The 25,203-nt window shown below is 53.5% G+C and overlaps 1 protein-coding gene across 2 annotated transcripts; it reads left to right on the top strand.

The window, feature by feature from the left end:
* The first annotated feature begins 1,203 nt into the window (after positions 1-1,203).
* On the top strand, positions 1,204-25,203 carry GSG1L (GSG1 like). Of its 2 annotated transcripts, none has more exons than XM_083474742.1 (7): positions 1,204-1,600; positions 11,361-11,408; positions 13,319-13,471; positions 15,489-15,600; positions 17,284-17,451; positions 23,472-23,975; positions 24,544-25,203. In XM_083474742.1, the coding sequence occupies exons 1-7, from the start codon at positions 1,219-1,221 to the stop codon at positions 24,947-24,949; spliced, it is 1,773 nt and encodes a 590-aa protein (XP_083330868.1). In that variant the 5' UTR covers positions 1,204-1,218; the 3' UTR covers positions 24,950-25,203. The 2 variants fall into 2 exon arrangements, with proteins under 2 accessions (XP_083330868.1, XP_083330867.1); XM_083474741.1 differs by having other exon boundaries at positions 24,541-25,203.

The following is a 25,203-nucleotide window of genomic DNA, read 5'->3' as shown; positions in this document are numbered from 1 at the left end:
CGGGACCCCGGTTTTGTTTCAGGCCATCCCTGCTCGGTTCCATAAACTCCTCCCCAGCGCCCCATACCAAAGCATGACTCAGAACGGCGGTTTGTACGACCTACTAAGGAAAATAGGACACAATGAAATAAAATTCAAAACAGCAACAATTAATAGCACATTCATTTGAGACCCAATTAAAACAACTTAATTCATTCAATAAAACTGATTAACTTGATCCAGTGATACCAGCTTTAAAATTATAATGCTATAAGTTGCTATACATTTTATCTCCTAATGCTGTAAAAATGCATACCTTTTTTTTAAAAAAAACCACTTGTTGTTAACAAGTAATATAATGTGGGCTGGATGAGGTAATTGTTAGGTGGATTTATTTGTAGCTGGAATCCAAAGACTGCTCCCTAATGGTTCCTCATCATTCTGGGGGAAAGTGAGAAGGCGGGGCGGGGGGCGTAGGGTTCTGTCCTGGGCCCCGTGTTGTTCAGCATCTCTATCAATGACTTGGACGAAGGAAGTGAGAGGCTGCAAATGTGCAGATGACACCAAACTGGGAGGGGTACCTAATGCTGCGGGAAGACCGACCACCACAGACTGGAGAACTGGGCCCCGACGAACACAAAGGAGTTTCCATAGGGACAACTGTAAGGCCCCGCACTTGGGCAGGAAGAACCAGCTGCACGAACAAAAGATGGGGGATACTAGCCGATTCTAGCAACCGGCATTCTAGCAACCGAGCATTGCTGCCTCCAGCCATGAAGGCAGAGCCGAGCCATCCTGGCTATGAGCCATCAATCGCCCTTTCCCCCTCCATGACTTGGTCCTACGCCATCCTCTTGTAAAGCCACTCAAATTGCTGGCCACTCCTGCGGCAGCGAGTTCCCTAAGTGAACCGCGCGCCGCCACGCGATTCCTAGCAGCCGCCTCCCGTGCGCCCCCTCCCGCCGCCTCCTCTCCGGCCTCCCTTCCCCGCGGAGCCCGCTCCTTGCGTCCCTTGCTGGCGATGGAGGGGCCGCCCCCGGCGCGGGAGAGGCGGCGCCAGGCCCTCCCTCCGGGGCGGCTCCCTCTCGCCGGGCGAGCCTCCCTGGCCCTGGCGGCGGCGGCGGCGTTGGCTGGCCAGTGGCGCGCCGGCTGAGCCCGAGGCGCGCGCCCCCTCCTAGCCATGGCAGGCCTCCTCCGCCGCCGGCGCCGCTGCCTGCCTGGTGCGTGGCGCGGGCGAGCATGAAGGCAGCGGCAGCGGCGGCGGGCGGGAGCGGGGCCCCGTCGGGGCGCGGCGGGGCCGTCGGGGGCCGTCGGGCGCGGGCGCTGCTGGCCGTGGGGCTCAACCTGCTGGCGCTGCTCTTTTCGGCCACGGCCTTCGGCACGACGCACTGGTGCGAAGGGACGCAGCGGGTGCCCAAGCCCACCTGCGGGCCCCACAAGCGCACCAACTGCCTCGACTACGGCTACGAAGCCGCCGCCAACGAGACGGCGCGCAACGGCTCCTCGCCGCCCGCCTCCAACGTGGTGCACTACAGCTGGGAGACGGGCGACGACCGCTTCCTCTTCAGGTACTTCCACGCCGGCATCTGGTACTCGTGCGAGGAGAACATCAACACGCCCGGTGAGTCCCTGCGGGGCGGGGGGCCGGGGGCACCGCCTCGTCCCTGCCGGGCGGAGAAGCCTGTGGCGGGACAAGGGCACCGCGCGCAGCAACCTCCCCAAGGCTTCGTGCCCCGCCGGCAGGGGACGCCGTTCGCGGTGGGGGGGGGGCTCGCCAGGGCCCGGCTCAGTCGGACTTCTGGCCGGGCGGGAGGGCGCCTGTCCCCCTGCCCGTCTGCCTGGGACCCGGAGGGAGGCTTGGGCTGCTGCAGCAGAGGCCTCCTCGGAAGTAATACCACCGTAGCTGAGTGGCGCTTACGCGCAGGTAAGTCTGCCCGGCCTTGCAGCATCTGCTGGCGTTGCTGTGGCGACGGCGGATGGCGCGTTGGCACGGGCAGCGTCGCAGGCAGCAGGCAAGGCGGCCTCTGCCCGCTCCGCGGCCCCGGCCAACCCCGGCTGCGAGGAGGGGGACCGGCCTCAAGCACAGGGATGGGGGCTCCCGAGGAGCCCAGCCCCATGCCCCCTCTCTTCCGCCCCTTCCCCTTCCTTGGCTCCCTCTTCCTTGCGCCGCGCAGGAGGGTCGTTCCAGCGCTCTTGGTCGAGGGCAAAGTGCTTCGAGGCTCCGGGAAGAAGCACCCCTGGCCTCCATGTATTCTCCGCTGACTCTCAGGCTGCTCTCCTCCTCCAAATCCCTGCCTTCGCACACTTTCCTCTGCCGCGGCCCGGATTTTCTCGTAGCCTCAGAATATCCCTGGTATGAGAAAAGCCAGGCTGAAGGAGCCGAAAGACGGCAGAGAATCCACGGAGGTCCGGGGAGTTTCCTGTCCATATGAGATGGCAGTACGGATGAGCCCTCTGCCTCCTCATGGGGCTTGTCCCCCTCCGCGTTGAGTCCTGCCAGGGGCTGTGCTCCCGTCTTTGCTGCGAGCCACGGATGGAGCAGCCGGAGGCGCTCCTGGTCCCCTGGGACACCCCGGCTTCCTGCCCCCCTCCGCAAACCAGCTGCGGCTGCCCTCCTGCCTCCTAGCAAAGCATGGCGCAGTTCACCCGCTCACTTAGAAGTGGGTCTGAGGGTCCCCCCCCACCTTTAAAACATGCTGGGCTATTAAGTCCTGGAGTCCCAACTTTGTTTTTGATTCTACACGAGAAACATCCCCAAAAACCTGCAAGTTACATCAGTGCCAAACTAGTTGTGTGGGTGAAATAAGCCAGCATGGTAGTTTTTTGAAAAATATGTGAAACAGCAGCCTGGGCAGCTTGGGGGGGGGGAGGGGGAAGGTGGGAGAGTTTAAGCCTGCCATGGTTGAGACAGTAGTCGACACCCCCGCCAGCTGCTCTTTGCATCTCAAGCAAAGCTCTTGCTTGGATCTCCCCCCACCTCCTTCAAACCACCCCACAACTTCACCAGGGCAATCCATGGGTGCGTGCACCCCCTTTTTATAGAGAACATACATGGAACATATGAAGCTGCCTTATGAAGCCAGACCATTGGCCCACCCAGCTCAGCACTGTCTGCACTGACCGGCAGCTGCTCTCCAGGGATTCTGGCCGGAGTCCCTCCCAGCCCCACCTGGAGATGCTAGCAGGGACCTTCTGCCTGCAGGGCCCTTCTCTGCCACTCAGCTGCCAGGACCCTTCCCCTGGGCTGCGCAAGCCTTCCAGCAAAGGCGCAACCGGGGCTGAGCTTGCAGGCAGCTGCGCAGCTTCTCCGAGGTCTGGAAGTTGCTCAGCTCGAGGGGACTGAAGCCTCTCCCTGCAGACGCAGGCGGTGTGGGGCTGCCAAGCGACCCAGGCATCTTGGAGCGCTGAGCTCTGTGTTAAACTGTGGCTCTCTTATAATCAGCTGTGTGTATCTGGGGAAACCTTGTACCGTAGTCGAGATAAGCAGCGTTAATGCTTTGATTCATCAGCCATCAGGGAGGCAATAATTCCCCCAGTTCCTGAGCAGGGCAAAGCTCCCTAGCTCCCTCCATCGTCCCCTGGGCTTGCGTAGCTAGAAGCAGGCGGTCCAGCCTTGTCTCCTCAGAGGGGCAGCAGCTCTCTGGGGTCTCCAGCAGGGGGAGGAGGGCCTCTCCCAGCACTTTTTGCTGCTACCCAGGGTACTAAGTGCTATAGAAAAAACCTGCTCCTTTTCCCTTATGGGGTATCCAAGAGCCTGACTAGAGTCCTTAAGAGGGTTCACTATCGGGAGGGATAACATTGAGAAGCAAAGCAGCTAGTAAGCCTGATCTTTACTGATCTGTTGCAACAGGGTCCTCACTCACCCCACACAGGAGGGGGGAGGAATCCAGAACAATGGTGCGCAAGCCCTTATATAGACTTTTGAAATTGCTCACCCTGTAGCCCAATACCCCCCCCCCCCAAGAACATCATACATACATCACAGAAGGGGGCATCTGCAGCAGAAATCCTGTTGGCCAGAATATCTGTTAATGGTCACTGATTGCTTTACCTGGGCAGCCTGGCCATTCTTTTGTGATGGTCAATATTTAAATTCCTGAATCCAGGTCACAGGCTCACCATATCCATACACACATATACTCTTAAGATGGGAGTTGCGTCCCTTACTGCAGAGGAACATTTGAGGTCACTGAAGGATGGCTTCAGGATTACTCTCCTGTCAAATCAAAATGTTTATTCGGCTATTATGCCCATCATAAAGCACAACACACAAAACAAATCAAATAAAACAGCGGTCTCGTACAAGCCACAAGTAATATAACACAATTCACAGCTCACAAGGACAAATATTGGCAATTCAAAAGAAAAATTTAAGATTAAGATTAAAAATTTAGACACTATGTTAAAATCAATATCTGATGTCATTATCGAAAATTCTTATAGCTATCAATAATCAGCTAACATTCCATTCCGTCTCTTGTACGATAGGACGGCTGTTAGGAATTTAGCAACCTGTAGGGTAATATAAGGATCCACATCTTGAAGAACCCAGGCAAGCTGTAGGTCTACTGGTTTGTCAGCCATAGGCTGGATTATGGAGTTTAGTATACTAGCACGAGCTGAACTGTACATAGGGCAGATAAACATAACATGATGTAGATATTCAGATGTTTTCATTTCACAAGCACACATTGAAGGGACTTGGCCCTTAGTGAATCTATGTCTCAGCACGTTTGTTGGAAAAACATTGAACCTAGCTCTAATGAAGGCATATCAGTGAGAGTTACTCTCCTGTCCTTTTTCAGATATGTGGTTTATATACCGGTACTTATGTATGTGTTTGCCTTGTACATTTACGAACATTTATTTTATGTTTGGGACCTTAGAGTTCTTATAACATAAGGATTGGGACCCAGGGCCTCCTGCAGATGCTGGAGCTTACTCTGAGCAGCGGCTCTCAGGTAGTCTCTTTATTTGAGCCACTTAAATTTCTGAAACTCTAAAGCCACCGTCAGTCTCAAGAGTTGCTATGAGCTTTTCCTGCCGAAGTCTGGAGTGTTGGTCATAAATGCACTCGTAAGAAGTGCCCGCTGGATCAGGCCCATGGCCCCTCTAGTCCGGCATCCTCTTCTCACAGTGGCTAACCAGGTGCCTGTGGAAAACCAGCAAGCAGGATTCGAACACAGGAGCAACTCTCTCCCCCCGTGGCTTCTAGCAACAGGCATTCAGAAGCATCGCTGCCTCAGTCGCCCTCGATAGCCCTCTCCTCCATGCATTTGTCTAAATTTGACTCGGAGGAGACCTTTGAGGGAGGCCTGCAGCTCAGCGCATCGACTGCGCAGCTTCTCCCTGGGTGTGTGGGCTCCTGGTGGGGAAAGGGCTTGGTTTTGCCTGTGCCTGTTGTTTGTGCCAAAACAGCCCTGCACGCTCCATCTGTGTCTGTTTTGCAAAGATGCTTTCACTGCCATAGCCAGAAGCAGGTGCTGGAAGTAAGCAGAAGAAGAGCTGCAGCCCCCCTGGACCTCACAACTCTCCCCCCCCTCTTGCAACCGTGGGCCAAGGGGAGCAGTGGTTGCTGTTGGGGGGGGGGGCGCAGAGCATGAAGTCCTGCCAGGGTGGGGAGTACCGACTCTTTCCAAATTCTGGTGACTGGGAAAAGGCAGTGCGTCTGCCCAGCTACCCTGCCAAGTCTGAAATTAAATCTAAAAAGCTTAGAAGAAGATCAGTTATACAATATGCTCAAAAATAGCAGGAATAAATCCTCAGCAGCAAAGAGGGAGTGATGGCACTTTGTTGTGTGGAGGGGAGGGGCATGGAAGTCACCTTCCCGGGCTGCTGGTTAAAGTCAAAGGTCAAATCTCACCCCCCCCCATCCGCCACGGTGGGACCGTTTTTGGTGAGGAAGCCTGGTTGGGGGTGCCGGGGCCACTGAAACACAGATGCCTGAGGTCATGGCAGCGGGGGAAAGATGGAAGATGATCTGCTTCTCAAGTGCCCTTCAGAAAACCTGCATTTGATGAAGCTGCAAGAAAGGCTCTTAAATTGGTCATCGTCTGGGGACCCAGTAAACGGAATCAGCAGGGAGCCAGCAGGCATTGCGGCCCAGTCAGAGGTGAAGGAGGCAGTTCTCCTGCACAGGTCCCAAATAAATCACCATGGTGTGCTGTTTCTGTTGACACACTTCACTTTTAAAAAGCATGGGGGCTGCGGGGGGCTCAGCTGCTTTCGGATTAAAGCAACAACAATGGGGCAAGGCTACAAGGGGGGGGGACACATTCAAAGAGCCATGGAAATGAAAGGTTTTTGAGAGAAGTGCTTTTGAAGAAAGTCAGATATAAAGCACGTAGTCAAAGCAACACAATTAACAGGAAACCAAAATACCATCTCAAAGATTTCAAAATAAAACATTACAAAGGAGGTCAGCTACAGAATACATATTTAACACAAACAAAGCTAACAAAAAAACCCCCAAATCTTCAACATTTCAAAAGAAAACATTGCCAAGTGAAGTCAAATATAAAATGCCCATTTAATACAGAATAATTAACAAGAGAATAAAAAATTACAAGCATGGCACAGCTGTTTGGCAGGCAGAAAAAGATGAGGCAGAATAATCCAGTAATTAGGATTTGTTGCCAGGCATAGCGATGTCCCTCTGGTCTCCCTGGAGCCTCTTTAGTAGAGCTGGTGCGTGTGGGTCTCGCCCCCTAGGCCAGGAGGAAAGGGCCTTGCAGGGAGCGGCCTTCACGACTGTAGCATCTGTAGCAGTTGTGAAGAAAGTCCAGAAATAAATTGACGCTTTTGCTGTTAGAAAAAGGCGGGGAGTTCCTGCTCTCCATCCCTTCCCTGCTAATTCCCAGCCCTGGACTCCCCTCTCTCTGTGTGTCTCTTGTGCTATTAGGGGTCGACTCCTGTGAGCCGAATGGCAGTCTGTGGGTTTCCTTTTGCCAAAGGGGCACTTTAAAAGGTGCCAAGAAAAATCAGGGCCTGTGGCATTCCAGGGTGATTCGTTTCCCTTGTGCGTGGAGCTGAGCCTTTGCTGCGGCCACTGAGCTGGGAATTAGCACTGCAGCTTTTAACGAAGGAGCTGGAGTCTTGCCGGGTCGATGAGACTTGGGGGCTGAGTCCAGGTTCAGTTCCAGCCGCTTGCTTTCAGGTTCCTTGTGAGTGAGAGTAGCTCAGTCAGGAGCATAGCTGTCAACGTTTCCCTTTTTTAAAAGGGAAATTCCCTTATTCTGAATAGGATTCCTCGCAAGAAAAGGGAAAAGTTGACAGCTATGGTCGGGAGAGCATGGAAACCGCAGGAGGGGAGAATGTTCCTGTGCTGATGTTCAACTTGCAGGCTTCCCTTAATGGGCAGTTGGTTGCCCACTGTGAGAACAGGATGCCGGACCAAATGTCCCTTGGCCTGATCCGGCAGGCTGTGCTTAGTCCCCTAGGACTACTTTCTGGTTGGGGATACAGGTGGCGCTGTGGTCTAAACCACTGAGCCTCTTGGGCTTGCTGATCAGAAGGTTGGCAGTTCGAATCCTTGCAACGGGGTGAGCTCCCATTGCTCTGTTCCAGCTTCTGCCAACCTAGCAGTGCAAGTAGATAAATAGGTACCACTGCGGCAAGAAAGTAAATGCCGTTTCCGTGTGCTCTGGCTTCCGTCACAGGATACAGCTGCACCAGAAGTGGTTTAGTCATGCTGGCCCAGCAAGCCATGGGTCTAGACATATCTGGGTCTGGGCGCCCTTGGAGCTGTCGCGCCACCACCCTCTCTGTCACTTTGCTCCAGGCTGGAGTATTCAAGACCAGGTGACAGCTTTCTAAATCCTCTGGAAACAGAGAGGGGCTCTTCAGGAGAGGCCACACCATTTCCCCCTTTGATCAGGCAGCGGGCTTAACTCCCACATGCATGAACTACTCTCTGGACCCACCTGGCTGGCCTCTGCCTCCCGGGTTGTGCCAGCCGTGATGGGCAGGGATTTAGAGGGCACCTGGCCTGCCACCCCTCCTGCAGGTGCCCAGCTGTGTCCTCCGGCTGTTTCAGCAACTGAAGCTGATTCCGTGGGCTGTAATGAGACTGCCATTTAACCATTTGTGGTACCTTGGAAGTCGAACGGAATCTGTTCCGGAAGTCCGTTTGACTTCCAAAACGTTCAGAAACCAAGGCGCGGCTTCCGATTGGCTGCAGGAAGTTCCTGCCGCCAATTGGAATCCGCATAAGCCCCGTCGGATGTTCAGGTTCCAAAGAACGTTTGCAAACCAGAACACTCACTTCTGGGTTTGTGACGTTCGGGAGCCAAAACGTTCGACTCGCAAGGCGTTCGGGATCCAAGGTACGACTGTATTGCTGAGGCCTCTCAAAACGCCCCTGGCCTTTCCTCTGCCAGATGGTTGAAGCAGTTGTGTGTGGGGTGGCGATGTGGGCGATGTGGCTCAGGCAAGGGGGGGGGGAATGGATCTTAATTACTGGCATAGGTACCCTTCATTAGCGGTTCAGCTTTTGCCTGCCTCTCTGCGATCTGATGGATAGGGCTATAGCAGCAAAACACAACAGGATTTGGACTTGGGGATAGGCTGCTCTTCCCTACCCTTTCATGTGCACACATGATGCCCCTCCCAGGGTTTTATTTTTATTTTTAGGAGAAGTGGATGGAGAGAGAGAGAGAGATCCACTACACATTACTGTTATTAGCACGCTATGAATAGTATAAGCTATTAATAGCTGCATAAATACCATTGTTACATAACTCAGCAATGTAAAATTATTCATGGTTATGCAACCTTGCATTGTGTGCCGTGTTGGTGATTAAGAAGCTGAATCCCGGGGGGGGGGGTGTTTGGGGCTGGAGCAGAAAGACCCCCTTGGCGAGGGGCTGCCAGGAGGAGAGTGAGAGTGGCAAAGCCTGCCCGCTGGGACCTTTGGCGCCAGGGCTCTCTTGCTGGCTCAGGTGGGGCAGCCTGGCATGAAGGGGAGGGCTCTGGCTTCCCAACATTGTAGCGTTCCCAAAACAAGGGAGGATTGGACTCTGATTAATAGAATACACACAAGGCTTGACCAGCACGACTCTGGGAGGAGGTGCCAATAATAATTCCTGTCCACCCCTCGGCCCAGGTCGTTTTATGCACAAAAGAACTTTTTACACAGTGTTCGTAAGAACCAATCAGATTTCCTCTGAGCATTTCAAAAAGCATGGGACAACGTCAGATCAGAAGAAATCCTGCTAACTACAAAGACTACTCAGAGCATGCATACATATCTGAGAGTAAATAAAACAGGACTAGAGGAATGCATTCAGCAAACCCGGAGGTCATAAATAGGCAGGAAAGGAAGGAAGGAAGGGTAGTATTTACCGTCTCTTTGTGAACTCTCTTCCTGAACCCTCTTCCGGGCCCTAAGATTAACAAAACTAACAACAGCTTCATCAAAGAAGCTCCCTACTATCTCTGTGACCCAGGATGCCTGATGAAGCAACTGGCCTGTGTTTCAGAATGCTTATACGTGCCTGTCAGGCGTAGAGAAAGCGAATGGCAGAGGTGGAGAGGCCTGTGGGATTCGATCAGAAACTATTGTCAATGAATCAAACCCAGTCAACGCAACGCTTTCATTGCGGACACAATGGCTTGATGCATATTTTATAACTCCTCATAGTAATCCCATCTGATCACTACATCCACTACATGACCCTTGGGAGTCCCTTCCCCCTTGCCATGCCACGATCCTCGTAATCCTCAGGGGTGCTGCTGCCAGGGCTTGGAAGGAGGCGAGGGCATTGGCCAGCTTTGCCCAACCTGCTTCCTCCAGGTGTTTTGGACTCCCAGAAGCCCCAGCATCATAGAATCACAGAGTCATAGGATTGGAAGGGACCCCCGGGGTCATTCAGTCCGACCCCCTGCAACGCAGGAATCTCAGCTCAAGCATCCCTGACAGAGGGCCATACAAACTCCGCTTAAAACCCTCCAAGGAAGGAGAGTCTGCCACCTTCCATGGGAGACTGTCCCATTGTTGAACGGCTCTTCCTGTCATCCTACAGGGCCCTGTTGGAAAGGAAAGAAGGGAGCTGTGATCCAAAACAGTGCAGAGCTTTCAAAGCCCCCTTATCAGGCTTTCCCTGAGATATGACCCAACCCCGTGCCATTGATCTTGAGCTTATAATTCTCTTGCTTTGTCGTATTTTAAGACTGTGTTGTTATTTGTTTGTTTGTTTAATGATAAGTGGGGTGTGCAACCAGGGCCAGATTTAGGTAATGGGGCCCTTTATATCTCCAGCTGTCCTTTGTCAACAACAAATTGATGCTGTTTTTCGTGTTGAATATAGAATTATATGATAATTTATGGACCTCATAGGTATCTCAAGCCATTTGCGCATGTTGCCCTTCAACCAGTCCATGCAGAATGTAGGCACCCTATATATAGAAAGGAGCAAACCAGGGATATTTTAGGGAGCAGGCTAGCAGGCGGGGCCCATGACTTACATCACAGGAGCCGACACAACACAAAACACTGTTGCTGGATGTTGGTTTTATTTGTTTTTTATCTTTTTTATTTTGGAAATGTACATCCAGGTTTTTTCCCTTTAAATTTTTTTTGGGGCCCCTAAGAGAGTGGGGCCCTAAGCTATAGCTTGTTTAGCTTTATACGTAAATCCGGCACAGTGTGCAACTGTATAAATGAACAAACAAATCTGGAGAGCTCTAGCTTGAGAAAGGCTGGCACAGAGCCTCGGAACTTCCTCTCCTGGGCTTCTGAGTCAGATCTTGCTGAAGATGAGCAGCCAGGGACTTGCCACAGCCCCAGGCAGGAAAAGCCACCCCCCTGCAGCCTCTTAGCTGAAGCTCAAGAGCACCCATGTGCAGGATGAATCCCTTCCCAGCCGTCCCTCTCTCTCCTTCCCTTGTCCTGTAAGCAGAGGTGGCGACTGGACTGGGGACCTTCTGCATGCAAAACAGGGGACCCACCCATTTCTCAGGTGGGGCAGCACTGGCTGAGGCCCTGCGGACAGGCAGAAGGGGCAGGACAGGCCCAGCTGCCCCTTCCTGGGAGAATGGTCTCTGCTGGGAGAAAGGGCCCATGCGGCTCTGGGGCAGAGCAGTTGCCCTGCATGCAGAAGCCCCCAGGCTCAGTCCCCAACAGCATTTCCAGGTCGGGCTGCCTGGAAGCCTGGGGTGCCCCCGCTGCCCACCAGTGTAGACAGGGCAGAGCCAGAGGGAGCCCAGGGGCCTGACTCTGCTTCCAAGGCTAGCTGCCTCTCTTCCTGCCTGAACGGGGCCTCCCAGGGGCAGCCGTTTGGGGGGCTGTGGGAGAGGGCAGGAGCGAGAGGAGCCTTGCTGGGGATGTGGCGATGCCCACCCTGCCTCTCTCTGCCTGTCCAACCTTTCCTCTTCTCTTCAAGGTGAGAAATGCCGGAGTTTCATTGACCTTGCTCCAGCTTCCGAGAAAGGTAAGAGATGCGCATCAGCCGGGGTCACCTTTGCACAGGTGACATTGGCAGCGCCAGGGGAGGGAGGGAGGGAGCGTGTCTGTCTGCCTCTGTCTCTTATTCCCCCCCCCCCGTGTTTTGATGGTGAGATCAGCACCGCTGAACCGAGAAATCCTGTCCTTTTGCAGAGGAGAGCCAAGGCTGCTGTCCTGCCTCGGTTTGCCTGTAAGCAACAGGCGTATCCTTGCTTCCTTCGCTGGGAGGGAGCCTGTTCATAACTGGGGGGGGGGGGCAGAACGGCTGTTCTCTGGCGACTCTTTTGCCCCTTTTGTGCCTGTGTTGGAAGTGGCAAGGTCAGAGAAACGCGAGAGCCCTGCTTTGCAGACCTCTAAAAGCCACGAGGGTTGACCTGTTGACTCAAGGTCCCGTGCTGGGGGGGGTGTCTTGCCCCACCTGGGCTTTGCCCTGGTACCTCCTTCTGCTTTGGGGCCCCCTCCCTTCCTCCCGGATCCTGCAGAGATGCCACCTGGCTGCCACTCCACCTGGTGCTCTTGCCTTCCTCCAGAGCTGCACAAGGGGCCGGGGGCTTCCTAGCCCACCTCCTTTGTGGCAAAGAGCCTACTTGATTGGCCCTCTCCATTGCTTTTCCAGATCTCTCCAGAGATTGGGGGTGGCACAGGGCAGCTGCTGGCACTGGGTAAACATCGAGGGGACCAGGAGGTTTGGGGCTGGCCTGAGTCCCCGAAGGGCTGCTGCTGCCTTTTCTCCTGTGAGCCTGTCTTTGTGCCCCCCATCCTCTTTGTGCCCCCCTCCCAGGTTTAGATGGGTGACTGCAGGTGACAACAACCCCCCCCCCACTTGTGGGTTTTTTTCCCCTGGCAAAGGTGTGCAGTGCATCCTTACGGCCAACTTCCACTTGGCATTGCTCAAGCCTCGGCACCTGTCGTGGAGACCACCGGCCGCACGTTGCTTCCCTGCCCATCTCCTTCCCTTTCCACTGCCATTGGGCTGAATTTTGGATTGTAAGCTTCCTGGGGCTGAGACCTTGTCCTCGTTTCAGCATCACCAACACTGATGGTGCTCTCTAAATAAAAAGGGTGATTTTAGGCACTTGGTGAAATCTGCCCTCTCCGCTTGTGCTGTGGTTTTTATTTTTTTAAATAATTTTTATTGATTTACAACACAAATATACAAATTTTTTCTAGTTTTTAACAAACAAATTCTTTCTTTTTAGACTTCCTTCAGCTTCTCTGACAATCATCCATCTTTACCTCTTAATTACGCATTCCTTCTCATTAGTAGTGCTGTGGTTTTTAATCGTGCTGCTTTCTTTGTATTTATTTTTTGGGTGCTGATTTTAGAGGGTATTTCTTTTGTTGCTTTTCTCTTTTTTTGGTAAGTCCGCATGAGGACTATTCAGGGGGAAGGCAGGACATAAATGTCCTAAACAAATAATGCTTTGCACGTTCTGTTCTCTTCCTTTCCCGAGGCAGGCAGTGAACTCTGAGGACTGGTGGGCTTGTCATGGCCATGGAGGGAGGGACGGAGGGAGGGCTGGGGCCAAATGAAGGAATATGATCACTACTAGCTGCCAGTGGGCTAGGAAATGAACCCCCACCCCATCCTGGTGGCCCCTTCCCAGAAAACGCTTGCTTCTCTTTGCCTCGAAAGGCGGCTGAGGACAGATCCATGGTTCTGGGAGCAGGGCTGTTTTCCAATTGAGCTTGGAATCAACCCAGCAGCAGCTCAGCTGGAAACTCCCTTGCTCAGCTTAGGATCATAGAATTGTCAAGTCGGAAGGGACCCCCCGAAGGTCATCTAGCCCAACCCCTTGCAGTGCAGGAGTTGCGCATCAAGCTTGCCCTGCCCCAGCCTCTCTGATCTGAGAGAGCTCCCTCCCGGTGCTGACGGTGTCCCTTGTGTGCTTGCAGGAGTCTTGTGGCTGTCAGTGGTGTCAGAAGTGCTCTACATCGCTTTGTTGGTCATCGGTTTCAGCCTCATGTGCCTTGAGCTCATCCACTCCAACAACGTGATTGACGGGCTCAAACTCAACGCTTTCGCCGCCGTCTTCACGGTCCTCTCAGGTAGGTCCCTGTGCAAGCTGAACTCCTTGCACTGCAGCGAGGTGAAAACAGCTACTTGGTCATGGAAGAAATAAAGAAAATAGTAAGAATATCATATAGTAAAAGGCCAGAGGCATTCCTTTTAGGAATTTTAAATGATGATATTCCAAAAGACAAAACTAAATTTTTCTTATACGTGACATCTGCAGCAAGAATCCTGGTGGCTAAGTATTGGAAAGGGAATCAGTTACCCACTAGGGGAGAGTGGTTATGCAAGCTTTCAGAATACTTAGAATTAGCCAAATTGACAGACATAATAAGACAAAAACCAAAAAGTGAAGTAAAAAAAAAAGAATGGGAGTGCCTAAATGAATACCTCAAAAGCCAAGGTTTGAGGACAGAAATCTGGCTGAGTCTGGAATAACCTTGTGAAGTGCAAGGATAAGAAAGAGGGATTTATATTTAGATGTTAGGATAGAGATGATAAAGGAAACAGGAAGACACAATGAGAGATAAAGGAGGTGCTGTGGGGTTGGTGGAAGTCAATGTTTGTTTTTCTTTTTAGTGTTTATATTATTAACTTGCAAGATATGGATTTGTTTTTTAATGTTGTTTTTTGTGTTTTGTGTATTGTTATTTTTTGATATGTTTTGTGTTGTTGTGTGGAAAATACTAATAAAATTGACACACAATGACAAAAAAATAAAATTAAATTAAAAAAGACAAAAGAAAACAGCCACTTGGTTGAGCTGGAATGGTTTATTTTTGAGGCTGAAGTGAAGACCATTTCTTTCCTCTCCCAGATATGAGGCTGTCTTGCTCTGAGCTGGAGCCCCCTTGGGCCACTGCATTCCATGCCGACCTTCGGCAGAGGACACTTTCACTGCCTGGCCACACGGGGCGTTGAACCCAGAACTTTTCACTCACAAATAATAGTGATGATAATAATTTATTATTTGTACCCTGCCCATCTGGCTGGGTTGCCCCAGCCACTCTGGGCGGCTCCCAACATATATAAAAGCTTAAAACCTTAAGCCTTACAAAGCTTCCCTAAACAGGGCTGCCTTCAGATGTCTTCTAAAAGCCAGATAGTTCCTTGTCTCCTTGACATCCGATGGGAGGGAATTCCACAGGGCGGGCGCCACTACCGAGAAGGCCCTCTGCCTGGTTCCCTGTACTGCTGAGCTACAGTTGTCCGTCCCCCCCTTCAAGCGACAGGACACCTGCTTGGCTTGCAGAAGGTCCCAGGGCTGGTCCCTGGCAGCATCTCCAGCTGCAGAGGGAGGTGGGTCTCCGGGGATGGGGAGCTTGCCCCACAGTTGCTGGGCTCGATGGTGGCCTGGCTCCAAGACAGCCTCAGGGTCTCCCCTGTCCCAGCGAGGCAAACCTTTGGGTCTGTGTTGTGGGAATGTTCAGGGATGCAGGAGAGGATATATTGTTTGATTATAGCCTTTCCAACTTGTGTTAACAAGTTCACAATTTAGCAGAGTAACATTCCCCTTTTTAAACTCATAGTGGATGCGTTTGCTCAGGCTCGCTAAAGCCTCTATAATAACTGTTCTGGCATTTTCCCCTTATTCAATTTCCCCCATAAAAGATAAGACACGACACAGTCTTCTATAAAAGTATAAAAAGAGTTTACTCACATTCTGTTCACAATCGGATCCCAGAAGGCAGACTTAGCTTTGAAAAGTAACATACACCTGGAAACTATCTCATAAGAAGACAGTCCCTTTGTCCTCTCTTGGCTGGAGGCCAGGAGAGCATCTTTGGCTAAGCAGATGTTGCTTCTTCGATGCATGTAGTCAGAGAGAGAGAGAGATGGCTGCCCTGCCCTGTGCTTTTGTCTTTACCTGCACAGGTGAGGCCATGCCCACCTCTAGTCACATGCAGAGGAAGTCTGTCCCAGCCCAGAAGGAAACAGGAAGTTGACCTGCTGGCTGGACAAACACTCCTCCTCATGTGTAAACATGTTCACTCTAGGAATGTTGCGCTTGACTGCTCTTGTGTTTCGCATCCCCCATGTGTCTCCTCACAGGGCTCTTGGGAATGGTGGCTCACATGATGTACACCCAGGTGTTCCAGGTGACGGTCAGCCTCGGCCCGGAAGACTGGAGGCCGCACTCGTGGGACTACGGCTGGTCCTTCTGGTGAGACTGGGCGGCTCAAGACTCTCCATGGCTTGCGGGGGGGACCCTCATGGGGGCCCCTCTTGGAAACAGAGGACTCTGCTGGCCCAGTGATGGGTTATCAGGAGAGCAAAGCACAGGAGGCTTCTGCAGGCAGAGACCTTTCTCTCCCCCACCCCAACTCCATTATTCAGCCATGGCCAAGGATCAGGCTGCCTTGTCTGGGCTACTGTCAGTCTCCTGGAGTCCCACAGGCCTCCTGGCACCTCTGGAATTGCAGGGGAGGGGTCCGTGGGCATCCCTTCCTCTTCTGCATCCCCCAGGGTGGAAGGACAGGGCAAGCGTGAAGAAGAGAGGCTGCTTCTGGCGCAGAACAAGGCGTGAGGTGCCTCTCCTGAGCCAAGATTCTGGGTCTAAGGAAGGAGCTCAGTCCTGGACATCCGCTGCCGGGAGGGGGAAATGTGCCTGGGCGGTGCTTTGTTGTGCCTCGCCTTGAGCTGGGGGGGGCTGTGCCCCCAAAGGTCATTTAATTAAGATTTTACTTTCCTGTTTTAATATTCTTTCCTTTATGTCCTATGGCTGTTTTAACTGTAATAATAATAACTATTGCATTTTCACAATTACATATACATAAGCAAATATCTTATTCCATTCCCATTAGTTATATTCATTCTTACATACATTGCATTTTGCTTTTCAAAATACTGTACCAGTCACCAACAAAACATTTCCCACCATAAATTCCCCCCCCCCCCGGCTGACTTCACACACGCACACACCCCGCACCTCCTTATGGCTTCTTCATGCTTCCTTTTCTCCATACCGAGTTGTTTTCCACTTTATTTATTGTCGTTAAAAAGAATAGTTCTTCCCTGACTAATTTCTCCCTTTTTGTGAAGTTTATTTTCAGCACCTCTTAATTCCACCTGCCCCCTTGGACACCGTTGCCTGAATAGATATATTTCAAAACATTCCCCTTCCTTTTTATACCTTTGACTCGATTGACCCCTTATTATATTTGTTTGATTGCTATGAGCCACCTTGAGCACTGTTTGGTGGAAAGGTGAAATGCAAATTAAATCTATCTATCTATCTATCTATCTATCTATCTATCTATCTATCTATCTTTATTACGGTCCATAGACCCAACAAATTGTTACAACGCAATGTACAATTCAGACAGCCTACCTCCAGGTTAAACAAGCATTTTGTTCAGACTTAAAGATAGAGATCATTGGTTCTTGCAGCCACCGATAAAAACTTCGTCACTGCTAATGTTCTGGCGTTTGTCTGGTCTTCCAGTAGGAACCTGACATAAATATATAAATATGAATGAGTGAATGTCCAGGGTGGGCCCTGTGCTGCCTTGGGACCCAGTACCAGTGTGGTGTAGTGGTTAAGAGCGGTAGTCACGTAATCTGGTAAACCGGGTTCACATTTCCGCTCCTCCACATGCAGCTGCTGGGTGACCTTGGGCCAGTCACACTTCTGAAGTCTCTCAGCCCCACTCACCTCACAGAGTGTTTGTTGTGGGGGAGGAAGGGAAAGGAGAATGTGAGACTCCTGAAGGGGAGTGAAAGGCGGGATATCAAATCCAAACTCCTCCTCTTCTACCAGAGAGAGACCTTGCTGGGGGCGGGGGGGTCCTGGTCCTGGGTCTGCCACCCAGCCCCCTTTCTCCCTTCTCTCCCCCCCTCTCTGCAGCCTGGCCTGGGGCTCCTTCACCTGCTGCATGGCGGCCTCCGTCACCACCTTGAACTCCTACACCAAGACCGTCATTGAGTTCCGCCACAAGCGCAAAGTCTTTGAGCAGGGCTTCCCCGAAGAGGCCGCCTACGCGGACCACGAGCCCATCACCTACTTCCACGGAAGGTCAGTGGGGCTGGCCTGGGAGGGCAGGGTGGGAAGGGGGCTGTGGGGCAGGGAGGAGGAGTCCAGCCAGCATCACGCCTGCTCCTCCTTGGGGAGGCAGGGTGGGCATGCAGAGGGCAAGGATCCCTCTGGGTGGGTGGTGCCCCGACCAGGGGGCTCCTCCTTTCCTCTGAGCAAGGCGCAGCTTCCTTTCGATGGGAGAGGAAACGCCCATTATTATTATTATTATTATTATTATTATTATTATTATTATTATTATTTTATTTATACCCCGCCCTCCCTGTCCAAAACCGGGCTCAGAGCGGCTAACATCAAATGTATAACGCATCAACATAAAATCAGGCAATCAGTTAAAATACATCCTAAAATGAGATCAGGATCAAATCCAATCAGATGGCAACCTGCAGATTAGGGCGCTCTCTGTCTCTTTCTTGACTCCTCGAAAGGCTTGACTCTTGCTCACCTTCACCCACAAAGACGTTGCCATTGGTTGGCCAGCGCGGTGGGGGCCCCCAAATCTTTACCCGGGCCCCCCCAATAATTTCTGGGTTTGTAATCTAGCTGGAGAATATGATCTGGGTTACTGAAAGTGACATTTGGGTGGAATGAATGAATTTGGCTGTCTGAAGCTCATCTGAAGGTAATGGCTGGCTGGAACGGAAGGAGTTTGGTGCAAGATCTGTTGGGAACGAACTTAGCTTTGTGACGCTGTGATTTGAAGCTTGCAAAGGGAGGTGGGGAGAGAAGAGGGGCCACTGCGGTGACTCTTTTCTGCTCGCCTTGGGAAGGCCCAGCTTGTGTTGGCTTAGGTGGCAGCAGGAGGCAGCAGGGGGGTGAGGAGGCAGCAGCCATCAAAACCATCCCTGATGCACCACGTCGGAGTGCTCATGAACCTCCTGAAGGTGCCACTCTCCCCCGCCTGGGCCCTGGGGCTTCCCCCCTTTTGACTGGGGCAGGGAGCAATCAAGAGGCAGTTTCTGTGCCTGGAAGAAGGTGGGCAAAGTGTTGCCTGGGATTCCTCCGGCTGGGAGAGCCTTGGGGTCGCCTGGCAGATTCCAGCTTCTCAAAATCTCTCTTGCAAAGATATGAGCAGAATATTTCCCCCACTGACCTACACCCCAGCCAGGAAGCAACGACAGGAAGGGAAGAGTCCTGTATTTTAATGTTTGCTGTCCAAAAGCCATGCAGTTCTGTCCCCCGTCCCCCCCATTTAAGTGACAGCAATGGGAAGAGAGCACCTTTCCTTCTCCCGCCTTGTTCTGGGCATGTTGATGGTCAAGCGCAGGGGCTTTGCAACAGTGACAGCTGGTTGCACAATGGGATATTTCCCTGCTCTCCCCCTCCCTTTCTTGCTGGTAACTCAAGGGCTTGGCCTGCCTTCTGAGGATGGATGGGGCTTGCAAACAGATATAGGAAATTAGGGGTGGTTGGCTTTTGCTGCCCAGCTCCCCAAGGGATTGAGATGAGATGGATGGATGGAGGCAGGAGGCAGTGAAAGCAAGGCAGGTCTTTATTTTTCTGTTGCAATAGAGTTCCCTCCCTCCTTGCAAGGAGGCAAGAGAGACCCAGAACAATGGTGCTCAAGCCTCTATAAAGACTTTTAAAATTGCCCACCCTGTAGCCCAAGACCACCCTCCAAACATCATACATACATCCAGTAGAAATTTGAGAGTGTTGCTTCTCTCCAGTCTGCCAGGATACCTGATAATGATTGCATGTTCTGGGTAGCCTGGCCATTCCTGGCCATTCCTGGGAGATGGTCAATACTTTAGTTCCTGAATCTCTTGCACATATAGTTTGCTCAGCTTAACAGATACTTGCCAGACTGTATTTACAGGGAGGTGTAAGCCCCTACAGTCCAAAGACCATTGGAAAGCTTTCCCCAGTTTCTTCCTCCTTGCAGAGAAATATCTGAGGTCAATTTGGGAGAATCAAAATGGCTTCAGGATTGTTCTCCTGTACTACTTCAGACACGTGTATAGACTTCTGTATGTGTGTTTGCCTTGTACATTTATGAGCATTTGTTCTCTAGTGGAGACCTTAGAATTCTTATATGAAAATGATTAAGGGAACCATGGCCAGTGTTGAAAGAGGCCTTTCCTGTGGCTCTTCCTGGTTGACCAGCGTGAGCTGGTGGGGTGCAGAGGATCGGGGCTTGTTCCTGGGAACGAAGCCGGAAAGGAATTGCAGGGGAGCATCAGCAATCCTGGTGACATTTCCCTGCAAAAGTCCTTCTTGGACTCTTCCTCTTGCAGCAGTGTCCTACAGGCAGACTGCTGGACCTCACTAGGCAGAGTGTGGTCTGAGTTCTTACAAAAGCAGAGCAAAGGGCTGTGTGTCCCTTGTAGCAGGGTCAATTCCGCATTGGGGGGGGGGATATGGGTAAGGTGATCTCATCTGATCTTCTGGGATCCTGCAGCCATGGGCAGGGCAGGGCGGGAGTTGCTGTGGGGGTTCAGTTCTGGAATGGCTGAACCCCCAGGCCACACCCTTTTGAAGACAGAGAGGTGGAAACAGTGCCCCCCTTTTCCTGACACCCCCCCAGCCTTTGCTTTGTGTGAGAGGAAGGAGGAAGAGGCATCTGGCTGTAGCTCTGCAACCCTGGAGAGGCGCTGCTGCCAGTCAGTGTGGGCACTGCTGGGCCAGATGGACCCAAGGGCCTGACTGTGTAGCTGTGTTTCCTGCGGCTTTGGCTGTGGAGGTGACTGGGCTCCTCCCGGGCCCCGATCCAGCGGGGGAGTCGGCTCCTGCTCAAGGTGCGACTTGTATGTTCTCTTTTCCAGGCTGGAGGAGGAAAGAGGTGAGACTGGGGACGTGAGGCTAGCATGCCTCCATGGCTACTCCTCCAATAGTAAGTGCCGCCTGTCTCTGACTCGCTGTCTGTCTTGCATGGCGGCTCTCCGGGGCAGCAGGCCTGGCGCAGGGGGGCAGGATGTGGGGTGGCACAGACTGCCGAGGGCCTCAATGTCCGAGGCTACACAACCCCCTTCCTCTTGGCTCTTTTGGAGGGGCACCCCACCCCCAATTCCTGACTTCACCCTGTCTCTCTGGGCATGGAAGCCTCGCCTTCTGTGATGTCAGCCTTGCTTCAAGGGGCAAGCAAAGTGGCCCAAACCTCACTGTTGTGTGTGTGGTGGGGAAACCACCTGTGTTTGTCTTCATGTCACTGAAAGCCAAAGGGGGGGGGCTGCGTTCCAGTAGCTGCATCTGTCTTGTCCTGCTCCATTTGCCGTTCGGGCTCCACCTGCTTAGCTTGCATGGGGAACAAGGAATTGCCCAGCATGGCTCTCTCACGCAGCTGAGGTTTAGCAAAGTGCGCCTTAATTTGCAAAGGATCTCATGGCTCAGGTTTTGCAAAGCTTCTTTGGCTCAGTCCACCAATAGCTCGCCTTCCGAATGGTGAGCAATTTTGTATGGTGGAAGGTGGTTCTCATGGCCGAAAGGGTTGCACCGGTGGCCACTCCTGTTTTTCGACCAGGCGACTCTCCTCATGTCATTGACACCCCTCCCTGCACCCCTTTGCCCTTGCATTAATCCTGAGAGGGGCCTGAGAGGGATGACTGGAGGGCTTCCAACCAGGCCTGTCCCTCTCGCCTCCCCAATTGGACTCTTACCAGTAGCAAAATGGGCTGGGCTCATTTCTGAACCAGTGGCAGAGGTGCCTGATTGCTTGATGCTTCTGTGTCGACTTCGTGGGCTGTGGAAATCCCGTTTGGCCTGCCGCCGTGTGTCTTGCTGGGTGATTTAGTAAAGGGGTGCGAGTTGCGCTTCAGAGTAACGTTTTGTGGATGCCAGAAGAGCCTCTTGGGCCGAAGTGCTGTCTAAATCCAGAACTCTCCCTGGTGCCTCTTCCGTTCCCCGAGGGCACCTGGCACTCAAAGGTTTCCTGCTTCTGGTGGAACCTCACGGCTGGGCCAAGAGGCAGGTGCCAGCTTTGCCTGGCCATGGAAGCCGCCTGAGCCAGGGCCCAGCGCTGGGGGAGCCAATGCCGCCCCTGCCCTTTCCTCTGCTGCCCTCCAGTGCCACGGGGAGATGATCAGCCCAGGCCTGGTGTGACCAGGCACACGCCCCCCCCCACCCAAAATGCTGGCACCCCCACGTGGACGGGGTGGGCATCTTCTTCTCTGTACCATTTGAGTTCTGCTTTGTCTGCTTCACTGATCTCCAGGGACCAGGTGGTGTCCCTGTGGGCAAAGACAGAGAAGGGGGCTGCCAGTTCTTATTTACTGATTGCTTATTATTTACACCACACTTTCCAGAGTTAGCCCAGTTTTCCAGTCACTTACCTTTTCTGATCTTTTGGGGATGTGGGGTTCTTGCACAACTCCCAATCAGCTTCCGCTGCCCAAACTGAATTTATCAGTATGCAGCTGACCCCCCCCCCAAAAAAAACCATACCCAGAGACCCAAAGTTATTCACCTGAGTGACCATGTTGGATGGCCATCGCTCAGGGATTCCCTTGCTGACTAGATGATCCTTGGAGGTCCCTTCCAACCCTTTCATTCCGTGGTTCTGTGATGGGCTGTGTTGCCCCTCTGACTTGGCACTTTGATTCTGTGGCTGCTCTTTGAGCTGTGTGTTGGGGGGGGGACTGTGCATGCCTGACTCACCTGGAATCAAGCTGCCTTCCTATAACCTTCCCGGACAAAAGGGATCCAGCCAAGACGGTCCTTTCTGCCACATTTACCATGTCTGTGTGACAGGGACTTGTTCCTTGTTCATTTAAAGCATCTTTATCTCGCTTTCCCAGAGCGGCTTTCAAAGGCCAGTGATAAGGCAGTCCCTGCGATTGAGCTCACAGTCTAAAAGACACAACAGCAGAGGAAAAGGGGTTGGGAGGGAGGAGGGGGAAAGGAAACCTGTGTGCTGCTTCTTGGCAACAGAGCTTTTGTAAAGGACCAGCTGGAACAGAGAGATTTCGAGGAGAGGAACCGAATGTTGCTGGTTTTCCAGGAGCCCCCCCCTCTCCCACCTCCTGTTGCATCTGGGCTTTGCCTCGACCAGGGCAGTAGCCCAGGGGGGACAGCAGCTGCTGTACACCCAGGAAGTCCCAGCCCTGATCCCTGGCAGCATCTCATTACACCTGGGGCAGAGCCCTGCCTGAAACCTTGGATTGCTGCTGCCTGTCAGTGTGGACCACAATGAGCTAGGTTGCCCAGGCACAGGCCGCTTCCTCTGGGCAATTGAGGCCGTTTGCTGCAGCCCTGCCATCCTTTCCCCCCAGTGTAGACTGGATCCTCCTTTTCTACCTCTGCTTGTGCATGGACGCTTTGATTGCCGCAGTGCTTCTCTGAGTCGCCTTGGGGGCACAAGATGGGAGGAGGCGCACGTCCGGCTTGAAGGAAGGAAGGGAGGCTGGCTGCGTTTTGGGCAGAAGGGCACACCTGCCCTGCTGCTGGCAAGAGAGGGCCAAGCAAAGTCTTCTGCTGAAGGCGCAACTGGAAGAGGGGCTGGCTCCCTGCAGAGTGTGCCCAGGCCAGCTGGGCTCCCTGCTCCCCGAAGGAGCCCCTAAGCAGAACTTGCACCCGGGACAGCCAGCAGCCCTTGGCTGAGTCACAGCTGGTGGGATGGGCACTGCCATCCTGCCAGCTTGAGCCCTTTGCCCAATGGTCATGGAGGAAGCAGACAGCAGGAGCCCCCCCCCTCCAAGCCTGTGGGCACCCAAGGCTGTTGTGGTTGGCCTGCTTACTGTGGCCAGGATCCCAGGGGGAATTTCTGCCTCCCACTACAAGCACCCTCTGCTGCCCTTCCAGTTCTGGGGATTCAGGCCCTGGCAGGTTCAGGAGGGAACTGCTGTGCAAAAGACCCCCACAGACCCCTTTTTTTGGTGAGAAGGAGAAAAGGCATGCAAGCCCTTTGCCTCCACCTGCCCCCAAAATTCTTATTGCAAACTCCCCCCCCCCCCCAATTTGTCTTTGAGTGGGGAGAGATGCATGCATTTGGAGCAGCTGCGGCCTTTGCTCACGGGACCTGAAATGTGCCGGCCAGGAGGGGAGTGATAACTCTCGGTCTCTTGCAGGGCTGCACAACACTCAGCTCTGAAGCCGCAGCGAAACGCCAGGAGCCACGATGGGCAGAGGATCGTCTCGCAGGCCCCGTCCAGCTCTCCCACCAGCACCACCAATTCTTCCCCGCTTTCGTCGGAGCCCAGCAGCCGCCTCGCCTCTCCTGAAGCCAGGCATCTGGATGTGGCCCCAGCCGCCGCTCGAGGGACTGCCGAGCACGGCCGCCTGAATCCAAGTGCGCAGGCGGGGGTGTCGGCAGCAGGACCTGGGGCCCTGGCCCCTTGCCCCCCCTCAAGACTGGCGTCCCACCCAGGCCCCCCGAGGCCCAACCTGGTGCCAGAGAACATGATGCGCAGAGCCCGGCTGCCTCGCCATGGCAATCCTCCTGTGAGCCGAGAGTTCCTGGCCGCGGCATCAGGAAACCAGCTGGCAAGGCAGATGCGTGCCCAGCCTCTTGGGCATGTGAAGCTGGCAGAAGAGGACGTGAGAGCAGCTCAGGAAGAGGAGGACTTGAAGAGGTTTGTGGGTTGTGTGAGGGGCCTGCTGCCAAAAGGCGGCCTCATTCTGCACCGGGGATTGCGAGAGCCTCTCTGCTCAGCTCTGTAGCAATGAGTCCCATGGTAGTGCCAAGGAGGGAGCTGTTCCGCCTCATTCATCCAGGAAGCGGCCGAGGGGCCATCTTGGGGCTCTTGCTGGGTGCTTTGCGGGTGCCAACACCTGCCTCTTCCTACTGGGCTGCAGTGTCAGAGTTCAGCCATGGCAACGGCAAGAGGCTCTCCATATGGTCCCAGGCACCGCTTTAGAAAAATGTGGCAAGGGGAAGTGTTGTGTGTCTGTGACGCTGTTGCCCTGCAGACCTAAAAGAGAGTTGAATGGGGTGCCCCCTCCCCTGGGATGTGTGGCGCATGAAATGCCCGTGGTGTGCAAGGAATGTTTTCTTGCCGTGCGCACCGCCTCTGTGGCCAGCACAAAGGCACTTCCCATCCCTCTCCCAGCAGGTGGCACGAAAGGGGCGCAAGCAGTGCTGGCAGAGGGAGAGGCTGCTCAGCGCATGATGCCCACCCCTCCCTTCTCTCTTCCCAGCAGAGGCCTGGTGACCCGTCAGGAGCTGCTGGCGGTGGAGCAAGAGCTGCAGGAGGTCCGGGAAGAGCTGAAGTGCCTCCGCTGGAAGGTCCGGCACATTGGGGAGACGGTGCAGCCGCTGGCTGAGGAGAGCAAGCGCTACAACGGCTACACCCTGACGGAGCTGAAGGCCCTGGTCCAGTCCGAAAAGGACCCCTGCAAGGCCGCCCACAAGATCCTGGCGCTGCTCTTCAGCGACGTCTACCTGCTGCAGCACTTGGCGGCGGCCGACCAGGCCTGCAACTCCAGGACCCTCCCCAGACCCCAAATGGACCCGGAGCTCTACACGGTCTACTGCGACATCCTGCAGAGCATCTTCCCCGGGATGAGCAGCCAGGCCCTGCGGGAGAGGACGCAGCTGGGCGTGTAGGAAGGCCCAAGCCCCCTGGGGACAGAGGGCGCCCAGCCAAGGGCCAGCAGGCCGGGGGGGGCTGACTCTGGCCCCATCCTCGGCCCTTTCCCACCCCCCGGTCCCTGCCACCGCTAGAGGCCTGGGGAGAAGCAGGTGGACCTGGCTTGGGACAACCCTGAGTCTGCAGAACACAGCATATATTCATTCATAGCTTTTTTAAAAAAGAAGACGACAGATATGTATTAAATATTGCTGGTTTTGTTTTTTAAAAA

Source organism: Podarcis liolepis, assembly GCF_965112155.1.
Source record: "Podarcis liolepis genome assembly, chromosome: 14".
Lineage (NCBI taxonomy): Eukaryota > Metazoa > Chordata > Lepidosauria > Squamata > Lacertidae > Podarcis > Podarcis liolepis.
This window is presented reverse-complemented; position numbering and strand designations above follow the sequence as displayed.